We start from the raw sequence: 17,975 nt of genomic DNA, 5'->3' as shown, positions 1-17,975 counted from the left end.
AAACTGATACAACCACTCTGGAAATCAGTTTGGCGGTTCCTCTGGAAATTGGACATAGTACTACCGGGAATATATTTTTTAGAATGGAATATTATTCATTTGCTAAGAAAAATGTAAGTATAATATTAACAGATAAATAAGTGAGCTGGAAATAATCATTCTGATCAAATTAACCTGAATGTACAATTATAAAGGTAATAAGTTACTTTTCTCATTTGTGTATGTTTTTTATATTAAAATAGTCATGTATCATTTGGAATATACTTAAACAGCATGAAAATTCTAAGAGTCATGGACATCGTTGGGAGGAAATATCTTTCAAAAGAGGGGAGGTAGGAAGCAGTGGTATAAAGAAATAAATGGATTGAGTAGAATGGGGGAAGGCCTATTTGTGATGGCAAATGAGAAGGCAGAGTGGACAATGAAAACATGGGACTGGATAATTAAAATAAAGGCACTTTTGAAAAGTCCTGGAAACTAGATAGTATTGTAGCAGTTTATACACACACTCTCATAGACTAATAGTCTACAGTTGGAATTATCATCTTGACTAGAAGATCCTATTTCCAAAGCCACCAAGTACTCATACTGAGTTAGATAACATGCAAATGTTAAGTTATACTCATCTGAGAAAGAATCTTCACTGGATAGCTTTCTTAGCACTAGAAAGTGCTATGCTTCATACTATAAGAATGATAAATCTTGCCTAGATGTGATCTTTTATAGCTGCAATAGTGAGTTGCCTGGTAAGAAATGTCCACCTGTGCATAAGTGGATTGAACATCAGAATACTAACCAACCATTTTAAGTTTAGAATTAAAGCCCATTAAACCATATGAATCCCATATATGACACTATTTGTGGGCCAAGAACCTTTTGTTACAGAGGTCATAGATACTACTAAAGAACCTACCTACTACTATTATTCTGCTATAAAGACATATTAACTCTCCTCCTAATTTATTATTATAACCATAGATTAATGTTTATCTCAACCCATATTAGAAAATCTTCTATTTACAGTAGATGGTGGTTTTCACAAAGACTCATAACTGGTCATGGTACAGAAAATAAGAGTTTGTGGAATTCTCAGCTCTAAATAGATGCCTCTCAAGTTCATTTCAAAAAGTGAGGCAGAAGGATTGTAGGAGACAGAAATACTGGATGTATATAAGGAAATATGTCTTTCAGACAGAGCAACATAATTGCATAGACAATTTTCATAGTGCATATAATATCATGTACAAACCTTATGGAACCTCAAGCTAGACTAAGTGCTATCATTCAGACAGGAGGTACCATGAAGTCTCACCCATAACAAGGGAGCTACTGTCAATTCATAACACCTAGAAGTAGAATAGCTATTTCATATTTGTTTGTAAGAGTGTATTCTTTTGTAGGCAATCCATACTAAAGTGCAAAAGCACATATCAATAAATATATGAGAAGCATAAACTGGGCTTGATGAATCAAAAAAAGAAGGTTCAAATTTGGGTGGATAGGGAAGGCAGGGTACTAGAATTTGGATATCCTGGAGCAGATGGGGATTATATAAAAACCATTGTATGAAACCTTAAAAATCTAATAAAAATTCCAAAGGTAAAAACAATTCTGAGCTAAAAATGTGAAAAACGAGGACTGACCTTGGAGGTTGTCATTTACTTATTCTTATTAACATATGTTCAAATGTATGTATGTGCCTCAATTTGAACATACACACAGACACATTCATATATTACATAATATGTGTAGTCAGTAAGATAAAAATAGGGAAATGGTACCCAATACCTCACATGGGATAAATTTATCTGGTATTTATTTTTTATCATTCTGTCTTGGAAAATGAAGTAGCACAAGAAGGAACCCAGGGTTTTTATAATTGCAGAGGCTAGAGGATCCAAATACAAGGAAATCTGATATTTTGTGAGGACTTTTTCCTTGATTTATATGCATAATTTTTAATGTTAGCCACACATGAGAACTAGGTAAATAGAAGTTTTATGGGATTTTAATAACAACTAACATTTCTACTGGATATTAAATAATCATAATGATAAAACATATTCTATTTTACTTCAAGCATGCTTGGAATTAGTAAAATATTAATTTTACAGAAAAAGGCATTTGAACCATAAAATTTATATTATATTTCCAAATGTTTGCAGTTTATATCTTGCTGCCATGTGTTTTTGTGTCATCTGTGCAGGTATAAGTTTAAGAACTACCAGTTTGTTCTGGCCTTGGTATTTGCCATTGAGGAGATCAATAGGAATCCCCACCTTCTACCTAATATAACCCTGGGATTTGATGTTTATAATGTCCCATACACTGAAAAGAACACTCTTATGAGTACTTTGATTTGGCTCACAGGGCAGAGAAACTTCATGCCTAATTACAACTGTAGAATGAATAGAAAGTCAGCTGCTGCACTCACAGGTACATCATGGGCAACATCTGCCCAGATTGGGACACTGCTACAACTGTACAAATTCCCACAGGTGAGGGAGATTATTTTGTGGAAACAAAGTTATAGATATGTCTGTGGACATTTCAGGTCTGTGCAGTGGTAAAAGAGAAACACTTAAATCTTGTCTTAATTATGTAAGGTATATTACTCAGGCAATAGATGATCAATCCACATTTTGGGGGGGGGGTTGGACTAGAAGAAGATGAGTGTGGAGTAGACAGGAAGGTCATAGAGCCTGAAAGAGTTGTCTGTAATTTTCCAGAAACATCACTAATAGAGACATATTTTAAATCAGATTGAAACCATATTAATAGCCACCATGTCCAACTTCTGCTTCAGGACAGAGATTGTGTTTGATACAAAATATTCTTCCTCTTAGTTCTAATTCTATTTTTTCTTCAGCTTAGTTTTGGGCCTACAGATCCTATCTTGAGTGACAGAGGTCAGTTTTCTTCTCTCTACCAGATGGCTCCAAAGGACACATCTCTGTCACTTGCCATGGTCTCTCTACTGCTTCATTTTAATTGGTCCTGGGTTGGCCTGCTTCTCATAGATGACCACAAAGGGACTCAGATACTGTCACGCTTGAGAGAAGAAATGGATAGGAATAGAATATGTTTAGCTCTTGTGAAAATGATCCCAGTCACCTGGACTTCACTTTCCTCTACTTTCTGGAAAAATTTAAAGATCCATGAATCATTGGCCAATGTTTTTATTATTTATGGGGACACTGATTCTCTCCAAGGTTTAATGGACACACTAAGCCAACAATTAATAACATGGAAAGTCTGGATCATGAGTTCCCAATGGGATAATACAAAGCATGCTGATTATTTTCTCTTAGACTCATTCCATGGGAGTCTCATTGTTTTACACCACCATGAGGAAAATTTTGAGTTTTCCAATTTCATCCAAACCGTTAATCCTTACAAATACCCAGAAGACCCTTATCTTCCTAAGTTGTGGTATGTACTTTTCAATTGTTCATTCTCTAAATTTGATTGTCAACTTTTGGAAAATTGTCAGCCAAATGCTTCCTTGGAATTTTCCCCTACAACCCTTGTTGACATGAACATGAGTGAAGAGATTTATAACATATACATTTCTGTGTATGCTGTGGCCCATACTCTTCATGAGATGAGTCTTCAACAATGTCAAATGCAGTCACATATTAAAGAGGAAGAAGTGGTCTTCTTTCCTTGGCAGGTAAAATCCATCATATTGTAGTATTGGCACTGTGGCATTTTGAAGGATTGCAGTGTGATTCAAACTAGGTATTGTAAAGTTTAGTGCATTTAAAAACATAGCACAAATTTAGTTTTGCCCTTTAGAGATCAATTGAGATCCATTTATTTGTGCCCTTATGATCATAGTGAGAGAGGCAGCAAGGAGCTAAAGTACTTGCTAAGATTTCACCACATCACTGCTGTGATTAAAAAAAAACTGTTCAAAACCATGGTGGAGAGTAAACTGATTATCTGGCTTATGCTTCTACATCAGTATTCTTCATTAAGGAATTTAGTTTATCAACTCAAACAGGGTGGGGATATATAGTCAGGAACTTTTATATAGAGTCTGTGGAGGAGTGCAGCTTACTTTTTTCTATACTACCATATACGTTCATATACTTCCAGTCCTGAGCTGGTACTACCCACAATAAGCTATTCCATCCCTTGACAACAGAAATTAAGAAACTGACTTACAGACAGATTGCATGGATGCACTGTCACAATTGATGTTCTCCTTTCTCAGATGACCCTAGCTTGTGTCAAATTTACATGAAACTGTCCAGTACACTCACTATCAAGACTATGTCATTAATAGCTCCAAAGCTGTCTCATTTTAATAATTAAAATAAAACATTTTTCATGTTTCTCACATCAGAAATAAAAAGTTGATCATTAAATTTTACAATATCATTCCGTAGAACAATGTTTATGTACATAAATGATCCCTTTAAAACTAATTTTTATTATTTTAAAGTAAAAACTCTGCCCTCATGTTATATACTGAATCTATGAATATATGCTGAAAATAAATGTATATTGTTTACTGAGTCTTGGCCCAAAGTTTATCTCAGAACTGACAGAATTCTATCCCATTCACCAAGGGGGGTTGCCTAACCTCAATGATACCTACAATAATGCTGTATTTTACATCAGACATTAAGAATAAAATACTTTCCACTGATCGCTTATGTCCTTCCACATAGACCTGTGTTGCTATAGGTGCATTTGTCTCTTTCAGCTTCACCATTTCCTGAGGAAGATTCATAAAGGAGACCACATGAGTTTAGAATGGAAGTGGAGGTTAATTGAAGAGTATGATGTTTTCAATTTCTGGAACTTTCCAAAGGGTCTTGGACTAAAGGTGAAAGTGGGAACCTTTTCTCTGAATGCTCCCCAGGGTCAACAATTGTCTTTATCTGATCATATGATACAATGGCCAACAAGATTTACAAAGGTGAATTGCATCTTGTCTTAATGCTTTGAGCTTACTTTTAGAGTAAAAAATTTATTTATTTCAGATATAATTATTCTGGGTTGCTCACCAAAGCCTACCACTATAAAAGTACCAACAAAGAATAATTACAATTGTTCTATGTGCTATAAAATTACAGTAAAGGAGAATTAAAATGCAGGGAATTTTTGATTCCCTGACTAAGATAAATAAGAATCTTTTTTTGTGTCCCAGTGTGTTCCAAATGTTCATTCCTGTGTTTTTAGTTTTACTGAACTTAGTAAAACCTGGACTTAACTAGAGAGAATGAATTTCATCCCTCTAAATACCTATAAACTATTGTGATGTAGAAATCCCACAGTTGTGATTCATATCATAAATACAATGTAGTAGTCACTTTTGGTTGCTGTGATAAAGCAACATGACACAACATTATGTACATTACAGATTTTTACAGAAAAGTATTTTTAGTATTGGATCCAATATAACATTATCTATCAATGCAAGGAATTTCAGCAGTAAAAAACACACATAGAGTCAGAAGAAGGAAGGTTTGAGATCACATCTTCATACACAAATAGGAAATATTGACAGCAAAGTAAAAATGGGCTGACAAGTAAATTCTTCACAACCTATTTCAGGTGCCATATTTCCTCCAGTAAGGTCTAATAATCTGAAATTTCCACATTCACACTCAGGATGATATTTTTCTAGTTCCATCCATTTGTTTGCAAATTTCAGTGCCATTTTTAACACCAGAATTTACAATTGTGTAAATTTACCACATTTTTAAAAAAATCTATTCTGTTGTGGTACATATAGGATACCTTTGGTTTCTGGCTGTAATGAATCAAGAGGCAATCAAATGGTTAATCAACTACCATTGGGGTAGGACTTAGAATCCTTTGGGTATATGCCCAAGATTGGTATAGACGGATCTTTTGGTAGACTGGTTCCCAATATTCTGAGGCAATGCCATACTGTTTCCCATACTGGCCTTAAAGTTTGCTTTCCTACAAGCAATGGATGAGAGTTTTCCTTATTCCTCATCCTTGGCAAGCTGAACTGTCACATGTGTTATTGATCTTAGATATTCTGACATGTGAAACATAAAATGTAGAAAGTGTTTCGGTTTTCATTCTCTCAATGACTAAGGATGTTGAATATTTTCTTTTTTTTTAATTTTTAATTTTTTTATGTTTTTCTTATCCATTCTTCTTTCTTTATTTTTTATTAGATATTTTCTTCACTTACATTTAAAATGTTATCCCTTTTCCTTTTTTCCCCTCTGAAACCCCCTTGTCCCATCACCTCTCCCTGGTCACCAACCCAACCAATCCAGCTTCCCTGTGTTAGCATTTCCATACACTGGGCCATCGAGCTTCACAGGACCAAAGGGCATCTCCTCCCATTTATGTCTGACAAGGCCATCCTCTGCTACATTTTTGGCTGTAGCCATGGGTCCCTCCATTTGTAATCTTTGGTTGGTGGTTTAGTCCCTGGGAGCTCTGAGAGTACTGGTTGGTTCATATTGCTATTCCTCCTATGCGGCTGAAAACTCCTTCAGCTCCTTGGGTCCTTTCTCTTGCTCCACCATTGGGGAACCTGTGTTCAGTCCAATGGTTGGCTGTGAGCATCCACCTCTGTATTTGTCAGGCACTGACACAGCCTCTCAGGAGACAGCTATATCAGGCTCCTGTCAACAAGCACTTCTTAGCATCCACAATAGAGGCTGGGATTGGTAACCATATATGGGTTGAATCCCCAGGTGGGGCAGTCTCTGGATAGCCTTTCCTTCAGTCTCTGTTCCACACTTTGTCTCTGTATCTCCTCCCATGGGTATTTTGTCCCTCCTTCTAAGAATGACTGAAGTATCTACACTTTGGTCTTACTTCTTTTTGAGCTTCCTATGGTCTGTGAATTGTATCTTGGGTATTCCAAGCTTCTAAGCTAATATCCACTTATCAGTGAGTGCATACCATATGTGTTCTTTTGTGATTGATTGGATTACCTCACCTGGGATGATACTTTTTAGTTCCATCCATTTACCTAAGAATTTCATGAATTCATTGATTTTAGAAGCTGAGTAGTACTCCATTGTGTAAATGTACCACATTTTCTGTATCCATTCCTCTATTCAGGGACATTTATACCAGCTTCTGGCTATTATAAATAAGGCTGCTATGAACATAGTGGAGCATGTGTCCTTATTACATATTGGAGCATCTTCTGGGTATATGACCAGGAGTGGTATAGCTGGGTCCTCAGGTAGCACTATGTTCAATTTTCTCAGGAACTGTGAAACTGATTTCCAGAGTGGTTGTACCAGTTTGCAATCCCACCAACCAAGGAGAAGTGTTCCTCTTTCTTCACATCCTCGCCAACATCTGCTGTCACCCGAGTTTTTGACCTTAGCCATTCTGACTGGTGTGAGGTGGTATCTTAGGGTTGTTTTGATTTACATTTCCCTGATGACTAAGGATGTTGAACACTTTGTCTTCTATTAGTTTCAATGTATCTGGTTTTTTGTGGAGTTCTTTGACCCACTTGGACTTGAGCTTTGCACAAGGAGTTTAGAATGGATTGATTTGCATTCGTCTACATGCTGACCTCCAGTTGAACCAGTACCATTTGTTGAAAATGCTGTCTTTATTCCACTAGATGGTTTAAGAGTTTCTCAGCCATTTGATTTTCTCTATTTAAAATTCTATGGTTAGATACACACCCCATTTTAAATTAGATTATTTGTTTTTGTAATACCAAGTCTCCTAAATTCTTTATACATTTTGGCTATAAGACCTAGTCCTCTATCAGATATGGAGTTGGAATAAAAGTTTCACATTCTATAGGCTGCAAACTTGTCTTATGGGTAGTGACTTTTGCTTTACAAAAGCTTTTCAGTTTCATAAGGTTCCATTAATTAATTGTTTATCATTGTGTCTGGGGCATTGATGATCTATTCAGAAATTCTTTTTTCTTTGTAAATGAGTTCAAGGCTATTACAGAATGTCTATTTACCTTATACCTATTTACCTTAGGTAAGTTTCTTTGTAAAATTCCTCAAACAAATGCCCAGCAATTTTTTCCATGAAGACTGTAAACCATGTTCAGTTTACCATCTTGATGAATTTTCATAGTAAAAGTAAAATCTCAACCATACATCCAGTGAGTACAGAGACATGATCTGTCTGACATTTCTACATACCAATCTTGTTCATATTTTCAAATTATCTAACTTCCAAATTATTGGCCCTATATCATAATTATTCCAAACTATCCAGCTTAGTGATGATCTTCTGACTAAACTTTGAACACATGGAACAAATAATGACGTATCTTGTCATATTTATTGCTACATACATTGCAAATAAATTGTTTAACATTCAAAGTCAGACTACTGTAGTTTTCCATAAAATTCTGTGCATGTTAAAACATCTTTTTATTTTTAGATTCCTCAGTCTGCCTGCTATTCCACCTGCTGGCCAGGATTCAGGAGAGCCTCTCAGAAGAGTAGGGTTGTATGTTGCTATGACTGCATTCCTTGTCCAGACAATGAAATTTCCAATGACACAGGTAAATAAATGCAGGATTCAAACAGAAAACAGTTCCACCTCTCAATGGGATCTTTAATATCCAAGTAATTGGAAAAGACTAGAAAAGCATAGAGACATATAATATCCATTCATTTAAAAGTTTAAATATTATATCATATTTTATTTTTACTTGTTTTTGTTTTTGTTTTTCGAAAAGAAAGAATTTTGTTTTTTGTCTTTAGATGCACCAGAAGAGGGCATCTGATCTCATTACGGGTGGTTGTGAGCCACCATGTGGTTGCTGGGATCCAAACTCAGGACCTTCGGAAGAGTAGTCAGTGCTCTTATCCACTGAGCCATCTCGCCAGCTTATTTTCGCTTAAAGTAATTTTTTATGCTTTGGCATTCATAGATGACAACATTGTTGATTCTTTGCTGGTATTGATAACTATGGTAAAATTCTTTCCCCTACACAACTATTTAAATATTTCATTTTGCCATGTAAATTAACATGGGAACATATTACTATGACAGTTAGAACAATTTATCTCTTAGAACTCTTTCACACTCCTATTAATTCTTTCCATTACAGTATTTTACACAGCAGATGATTAAAAGTTGCATTTTCAATGTGTGTGTGTGTGTCTGTGTGTGATAATAATGTAGAATCAATAGTTGTATGGTGTTGGAAAATCTTTTAAATATTATTTCATTAGTTCTATATGAATACATAAAATGGACAGTGATCCTATTTCCTCCTCCGAACTTCTCAGATGTACCTATCCTCTAAATTTATGTGATTTCTCTTTAATTGGTGGCATGCTTAAAGAACATTAGCTCTTTCTCTCTCTGAAACAATTATATACAAATAACTTCTTGGTATTTAAAGAACTTTGTGCCCAAGTTCAGCCTTTCTTTTTGGATTCAGTTTGGTTTGAGCATTTACAGGTATTCTACATGTGTCACTACTACAGTGAGTGCGTATGTGCAAATACCCTACTATCAGAAAAGCATCCCTGTTCTGTACACATTTACTGGCTATGACTTTTGAATCTTTCTTTCTAATTGAACATGAATCTATCCTTTGACATATAATATATGCACATTTTGTGTATGTATGTTAATGAATATATTTTCTGTGCAGACAGATTTCCTCACTACAACCAAATACTACATGATCTTGATTAATAAGCATGCTTTACAGTAATATGTAGCTTCCAAAAGAGACAAATATAGCACTTCAAAACCAAAAATATCACTGGCGTTTTAACCTTTTTATTATTATAACATAATTATGCCATTTACTAATTTTCTTTCCTACATGTTTATTCTCCCATATATTCACTGTAGCTGTATTTTCAAATTCAGTCTTCTTCTGATATTAAAGATGATACTCAGTTATTATGAGAAATAGATTATTAAAAAGTTCTGTGAAAACCAAAATGATATGAACAGATCTATATCTATGTTAAAATTATATAATTTAATTACATTTTCTTTCTTATTGGATATTTCTATATTTACAATTCAAATGTAACCCTTTTGGGTTTTCCCCCTGGAAAGCCCCTATCCCATCTCCCCTCCTCCTGTTTCTAGGAGAGTGTTCCCCCACCCACCCATCCACTCTCACATCCCTGCCCTCACATTCCCCTACACTGGGCATCCGGCCTTCAGAGGATCAAGGGACTCTCCTCCCATTGATGGCCAAGAAGCTCTTCCTCTGCTACATATGTGGCTGGAGCCATGGGTCCCTCCATGTGTACTCCTTGGTTGGTACTTTAGTTCCTGGTAGCTCTTGGGGGTCTGCTTGGTATTGTTATTCTTCCTTGAGCTCCTTCAGTCCTTTTTCTAACTCATCCATTGGGGAACCCAAGCATAGTCCAGTAATTGGCTGCAAGCATCTGCCACTTTATTTCTCAGGATCTGGATGAGCCTCTTAGGAGACAGCTATATCAGGCTCCTGTCAGGAGGCACTTCTTGGCATCCACAATAGTGTCTGGTTTTGGTGACTGTATATGGCATGATATGGGATGGATCCCCAGATGGGGTAGCTCTGGATGGCCTTTCCTTCAGTCTCTGTTCCACACTTTGTCTCTATATTTACTCACAAGAGGATTTTTCCTCCTTCTAAGAAGGATCAAAGCACCCACACTTATGTCTTCCTTCTTGAGCTTCATGTGGTCTGTGAATTGTATCTTGGAAATTCCAAGCTGCTGGGCTAATAACCACTTATCAGTGAGTGCATACTATGTGTGTTCTTTTGTGATTGTGTTACCTCACTCAGGATGATATTCTCCAGATCCATCCATTTCCCTAAGAATTTCATGAAGTCATTGATTTTAATAGCTGAGTAGTACTCCATTATGTAAATGTACCACATTTTCTGTATCCATTCCTCTATTGAAGGACATATGTGTTCTTTCCAGCTTCTGGCTATTATAAATAAGGCTGCTATGAACATAGTGGAGCATGTGTCCTTAACTACCTGTTGGAGCATCTGCTGGGTATATGCCCAGGAGTAGTATAGCTGGGTCCTCAGGTAGTACTATGTCCAATTTTCTGAGGAACTGTGAAACTGATTTTCAGAGTGGTTGCACCATCTTGCAATCCCACCAGCAATGGAGGCATGTTCCTCTTTTTCCACAACCTTGCCAACATCTGTTGTCATCTGAGTTTTTGATCTTAGCCATTCTGACTGGTGTGAGGTGGAATCTCAGGGTTGTTTTGATTTGGATTTCCCTGATGACTAAGGATGTTGAACATTTCTTTAGGTGCTTCTCAGCCATTTGATATTCCTCAGTTGAGAATTTTTTTTAGCAAAATACCCCATTTTTAATAAGGTTATCTCATTCTCTGGAGTCTAAATTCTTTTGTTCTTTGAGTGCTCCTCTGCCATTCAAGTATCTTCAGTTGAGAATTCTCTGTTTAGGTCAATTTCTAATTTTTTAATAGGGTTATTTGAATCTCTGGAGTCTAACTTCTTGAGTTCTTTTTATTGGATATTAGCCTTCTATCGGATGTAGGATTGGTAAAGATCTTTTCCCAATCTGTTCATTATCGTTTTGTCCTGTTGACAGGTGTTCTTTACCTTACAGAACCTTTGCAACTTTATGAGGTCCCATTTCTCAATTCTTGATCTTAGAGTATAAGCCATTGGTATTCTGTTTAGGAAAATTTCCTCTGTGCGCATGGATTCAAGGCTCTTCCCCACTTTCTCCTCTATTAATTTCAGTATATCTGGTTTTATGTGTAGGTCCTTGATCTACTTGTACTTGAGCTTTCTACAAGGAGATGAGAATGGATCAATTTGCATTCTTCAACATGCTGACAATCAGTTGAACTAGCATCATTTGTTGAAAATGCTGTCTTTTTTTTTTTTTTAAACTGGATGGTTTTAGTTCCTTTGTCCAATATCAATTAACCATAGTTGTGTGGGTTAATTTCTAGGTGTTCAGTTCTATTCCATTGATCTTCTTCCCTGTCTCTGTACCAATTCCATACAGTTTGTATAACTATTGCTCTGTAATACAAAATGAGGTCAGAGATGGTGTTCCTTCCAGAAGTTTTTTTATTGTTGAGAATATTTTTTGCTCTCCTGGGTTTTTTGTTATTCCAAATGAATTTGAAAATTGCTCTTTCTAATTCTATGAAGAATTGAGTTGGAATTTTGATGAGGATTGTATTAAATTTGTAAATTGCTTTCAGCAAGATGGCCATTTTTAATATATTAATCCTGCCAATATATGAGCATGGGAGATCTGTCCATCTTCTAAGATCTTCAATTTCTTTCTTCAGAAACTTGACGTTCTTGTCATATAGATCTTTCACTTTCTTGGTTAGAGTCACACCATTTTATTTTATATTATTTGTGAAGGGTATCATTTCCTTAAATCATTTCTCAGTCTTTTTGAGTAGAGGAAAGCTACTGGTTGTTTGAGTTAATTCTATAACCAGCTACTTTGCTGAAGTTATTTACCAGATGAAGGAGTTTTCTGCTGTAATTTTTGCAGTCATTTAATATACAATCATATCATCAGCAAATAATGATATTTTGATTTCTTCCTTTCCAATTTGTATCCCTTTGACTTCTTTTTGTTGTCTAGTTGCTGTAGCTAGAACTTCAAGTACTATATTGAATAGATAGGGAGAAAGTGGGCAGCCTTGTCTAGTCCCTGATTTTAGTGGCATTACTCCAAGTTTCTCTCCATTTAGTTTTATGTTGGCTACTGGTTTGTTGTATCTTTTTTTTACTATGTTTAGGTATGATCCTTGAGTTCCTGATGTTTCCAAGACTTTTAACACGAAAGGTTGTTGAATTTTGTCCAATTCTTTTTCAGCATGTAATGAAATGATCATATGATGTTTTTCTTTGTATCTGTTTATATAATGGATTACATTGATGAATTTTCATATATTGAACCATCCCTGCTTCCCTGGGATGAAACCTACTTGATCGCGGTGAATAATTATTTTGATGTGCTCTTGGATTTGGCTTGGGAGAAGTTTATTAATTATTTTTGCATCGATGTCCATAAGAGAAATTTCTCAGAAGACCTTTTTCTTTTTTGGGTTATTGTGTGATTTAGGTATAAATATAACTGTGGCTTCCGAGACTGAACTGGGTGGTGTTCCTTCTGTTTGAAGATTATTGGCTACTAAGTCTTCTTTGAAGGTCTGATAGAATTCTACATTAAACCCATCTAGTCATGGGCTTTTTTTATTTTATATTTATTTATTTATTTATTTATTTACTTTTGGTTGGGAGACTTTTAATGACTGCTTCTATTTCGTTAGGGTTATGGAACTGTTTAGATAGTTTATCTGATCTTGATTCAACTTTGGCACCTGGTATCTGTCTAGAAAATTGTCCATTTCATCAAGATTTTACAATTTTGTTGAGTGTAGGTTCTGAGGATTATTTTGAATTTCCTCAGTTTCAGTTGTTATGTCTCCCTTTTCTCTGATTTTATTAATTTGGATACTGTCTTTGTGCCCTCTGGTCAGTCTGGTTAAGGAGTTATCTATCTTGTTGATTTTCTCAATGAACCACCTCCTGGATTTGTTGATTCTTTGTATTGTTCTTTTTGTTTCTACTTTGTTAATTTCACCCCTGAGTTTGATTATATCCTACTGTCTACTCCTCTTGGATGTATTTGTTTCTCTTTGTTCTAGAACTTTCAGGTGTGCTGTCAAGCTGCTTGTGTAAGCTCTCTCCAGTTTCTTTCTGGAGGCACTTAGAGCTATGGGTTTTCCTCCTACCACTGCTTTCATTGTATCCCATAAATTTTGGTATGTTGTGATTTCATTTTCATGAAATTTTAAAAAGTCTTTTATTTCTTTCTTCTTCCTTGACTGAGTTATCATTGCATAGAGTGTTGTTCAGATTCCATGTGTATGTGGGCTTTCCATTGTTTTTGTTGTTACTGAAGACCAGCCTTGATCCATGATGATCTGATAGGATGCTTGGGATTATTTCAATCTACTTGTATCTGCTGAGGCCTCTTTTGTGACCAATTATTTAGTAAATTTTGGAGACAGTGCCATGAGGTGGTGAGAAGACAGTATATTCTTTTGTTTGAGTATGAAATGTTCTATAAATATCTGTTAAATCCATGTGGTTCATAACTTCTGTTAGTTTCACTGTGTCTCTGTTTAGTTTCTGTTTCCATGATCTGTCCATTGCTAAGAGTGGGGTGTTGAAGTCTCCCACTACTTTTGTATGAGGTGCAATGTGTGCTTTGAGCTTTAGTAAAGTTTCTTTTATGAATGTGGGTGCCCTTGCATTTCAACCATAGTTGTTCAGAATTGTGGGTTCATCTTGGTAGATTTTTTTCCTTTAATGTGTATGAAGTGTCCTTCCTCATTTTTATTTGATAACTTTTGGTTGAAAGTTTATTTTATTAGATATTTAAATGGCTAGTCCAGCTTGTTCTTAGGACCATGTGCTTGGAAATTTTTTTCCAGCCTTTTACTATGAGGTAGTGTCTGTCTTTGTCACTGAGTAGCCTTTCCTATATGTAGCAAAGTGCTGGGTTCCGTTTACTTATCAAGTCTGTCTATGTATTTTTATTGGGGAATTGATTGCATTGATGTTAATAGATATTAAGGAAAATTATTGTTGCTTCCTCTTATTTTTGTTGTTTGAGGTGGAATTATGTATGTGTGTCTATCTTCTTTTGGTTTTGTTGTAAGATGTTTACTTTCTTGCTTTTGCTACAGTGAAGTTTCCCTTCTTGTGTTGGTGTTTTCCATCTATTTTCCTTTGTAGGGCCAGATTTTTGGAAAGATATTTTGTAAATTTTGCTTTGTCAGGGAAGATCTTGGTTTCTCTATCTATGGTAATTCAGAGTTTTGCTGGGTATAGTAGCCTGGGCTGGCATTTGTGTTCTTTTAGGGTCTGTATGATATCTGCCCAGAATATTCTTGCTTTTATAGTCTTTAGTGAGAAGTCTGGTATTGTTCTGATGGGTTTGTCCTTTTATGTTACTTGACTTTTTTTTCCTTACTGCTTTTAATATTCTTTCTTTGTTTAGTGCATTTGGTGCTTTGATTATTATATGATATGAAGAATTTCTTTTCTTGTCCAATCTATTTGGAGTTCTTTAGGCCTCTTTTATTTCCATTGGCTTCTCTTTCTTTAGGTTAGGGAAGTTTTCTTGTATAATTTTGTTGAAGTTATATACTGGCCCTTTAAGTTGGGAATCTTCACTCTCTTCTATAGCTATTTTCATTAGATTTCGTCTTCTCATTAGTAGTGACATTTTCTAAGTACTCAGATTGTAATAATGTTAACTCATACAAGCTCTATTTGAGAATGAACAAATTTGATTAACATAAGGAATTTAATGTAAAATAATTTACTTTATGACCCATATCTGAGAACAATATTATAGTAAAATAATTTCAAATAACTATTACTTTTGTGTAGAAACCACATGTGCAATTGAAAAAATATTCTATTTTTTTATCAGACCCTAAATATATTAATGCACTAAAATTTAGTCATATAGTGATTTTCAAAAACAGAGAGCACAGAGTGCAAAAGACAAAAGAAATGATCTTTTTTATGAGTAGTATCCCAATGAAGAAGATTGCCCATATGAGGTGATATTATTAGTTGTAGGATCTGTTGAGATTATAGTATTTAGAATTGCAATCCTTCACAGATTGTCTTTGCTTTTGGAGTTTTCTTATACCCACAAATATATTATCAACATTAAATCAACTAAGTTTATTTTAAGAAGTAAGTATAAGAAGGAGAGAGACCAAATGAAGGATAAATGTGCATCTGTAAGGAAAGAGTTACAGAGACAGAATGGGCATGGGATTGGATTCAAATGCATTATGTCATGTTTAAATACTGAAATAATAAGATGAAGTTTGACTATATGAATTATTAATTATTCACTTGACTCTACTTGGTTATTTGTCTCATAGAATCACGGGAAGGTGATTTAGGTAACAGTTCTATTTGTAGGTAGTTATCAATGTCTTAGTATAAAAGGGAGTAACCGTTCAGTGACTTGAAATTGTCTTCGTTTCTTACCAGATGCTGATCGGTGTGTGAGGTGTCCAGAAACTCATTTTTCAAATACAGAAAAGAACAACTGCCTGCAGAAATCTATGAGCTTTCTTGCATATAATGACCCTCTGGGCATGATCCTTATTACCATAGCCCTGTGCTTCTCTGCCTTTACACTTGCAGTTCTCGCAGTCTTTGTGAAACACAGAGACACTCCAATTGTCAAGGCCAATAATCGGACTCTCAGTTACATCTTGCTTATGACACTTGTTGCCTGCTTCCTTTGTTCCTTGCTCTTCATTGGTCATCCAAGCACAGCAACCTGCATCATGCAGCAGACAACATTTGGAATTGTGTTTAGTGTGGCTCTCTCTACTGTCTTGGCCAAAGCTATTACTGTTGTTATGGCTTTTAAGGTCACATTTCCAGGGAGAATAATGAGGTGGTTAATGGTATCAAGGGCCCCAAACTACATAATTCCAGTCTGTACCCTGATCCAAATTGTGCTTTGTGGAATCTACCTGGGAACTTCTCCTCCCTTCCTTGATCAAGATCCATATTCTGAACCTGGCCACATCCTTATTATATGCAACAAGGGTTCAGCTGTTGTCTTTCATTGCATCCTGGGATACCTCTGCCTCTTGGCACTTGGAAGCTGTATCATGGCCTTCTTGTCCAGGAATCTTCCAGATACATTCAATGAGGCAAAATTCTTGTCATTTAGCATGCAGGTATTTTTCTGTGTCTGGGTCACCTTCCTACCTGTCTACCACAGCACCAAGGGGAAGGTCATGGTGGCTATGCAAGTCTTCTCTATCTTTGCTTCCAGTGCAGGGATCTTAGGCTTCATCTTTGCTCCCAAGTGCTACATTATTTTGTTAAGACCAGACCGGAACTCACTTCATCATATTAGAGACACAGCATATTCAAGAAGAAATAAACCACTTTAACAATAAACTTGTATAATGAAACTTCAAAATATACATTATACAAGGATATAAGACAGTTTTATATTATTCAAAATATCAATTACACAGATATAATATGGGATTTGAGCCTATGACTATTATTTTTTCACCTAATTATCTTAAAATCATTTTGCATTGGCCCCTTCAATATTTCACGTTTGAACTCAATTTATTAGATATTTTCTTTATTTACATTTCAAATGATATCTCCTTTCCCAGTTTCCCCTACCAAAAAAAAAAAACCTGTTCCCTCCCCTCTCCTCCTATTCACCAGCCTGCCCACCCCCTCCTACTTACTGGGCCTGGAATTCCCCTACACTAGGGCATAGAACCTTCACAAGATCCAGGACCTCTCCTCCCATTGATGACCAACTAGGCCATCCTCTGCTACATATACTGCTGGAACCATGATTCACTCCATGTGTCCAACTCTTTGGTTGGTGGTTTAGTCCCTGGGAGCTCTGAGGGTACTAGTTAGTTCATTTTGTTGTTTGTCCTAAGGTGCTGTAAACCCTTCAACTTCTTGAGTCCTTTTTCTAGTTCCTTCACTGGGGATCCTGTGCTCAGTCCAGAGAATGGCTCTGAGCCTCTACTTCTGTATTAGTCAGGCATTGTCAGAGCCTCTCTGGAGATAGCTATATCAGGCTCCTGTCAGCCAGAATTTGCTGCCAAACACAATAGTGTCTGGGTTTGGTGAATGAATATCGGAACGAGTCCCAGGTGGAGCAGTCTCTGGGTTGTTCTTCCTTCAGTCTCTGCTCCATAGTTTGTCTATGTAACTTCATTTTACAGTCTTTTTGTATTATAAGGATTAACTAGATATCCCTGTTTGTCCTTCAAATAACTGTTTAGGGCACAATGGCCTTAAATTCATAGAGACATGATTACGCTTGCATCTGAGGTTTAAAGATTAATGATGTGTCCTACTATTTGAGTCTATGTTTGAATGCTTTATATCTGCCTTTTATATAGATGGTTAATTTTCTTGTTATAGATATAATTCTTATGAATCTAAATTTATTGTC

The 17,975-nt window shown here is 35.9% G+C and overlaps 1 protein-coding gene across 1 annotated transcript in view; it reads left to right on the top strand.

Annotated features, from left to right (window-relative positions):
* Positions 1–16,932, top strand: part of LOC116077524 (vomeronasal type-2 receptor 116-like) — a 21,873-nt gene extending 4,941 nt beyond the window's left edge. Inside the window, exons 2-6 of the mRNA XM_031352113.1 lie at positions 2,207–2,515; positions 2,875–3,673; positions 4,715–4,930; positions 8,377–8,500; positions 16,010–16,932. Of these exons, the coding sequence (XP_031207973.1) occupies positions 2,207–2,515; positions 2,875–3,673; positions 4,715–4,930; positions 8,377–8,500; positions 16,010–16,932 (2,371 nt within the window). The remainder of the gene's footprint in view (positions 1–2,206; positions 2,516–2,874; positions 3,674–4,714; positions 4,931–8,376; positions 8,501–16,009) is intronic.
* The last annotated feature ends 1,043 nt before the right edge of the window (positions 16,933–17,975 follow it).

Source organism: Mastomys coucha, unplaced genomic scaffold (genome assembly GCF_008632895.1).
Source record: "Mastomys coucha isolate ucsf_1 unplaced genomic scaffold, UCSF_Mcou_1 pScaffold5, whole genome shotgun sequence".
Classification (NCBI taxonomy): domain Eukaryota; kingdom Metazoa; phylum Chordata; class Mammalia; order Rodentia; family Muridae; genus Mastomys; species Mastomys coucha.
This window is presented reverse-complemented; position numbering and strand designations above follow the sequence as displayed.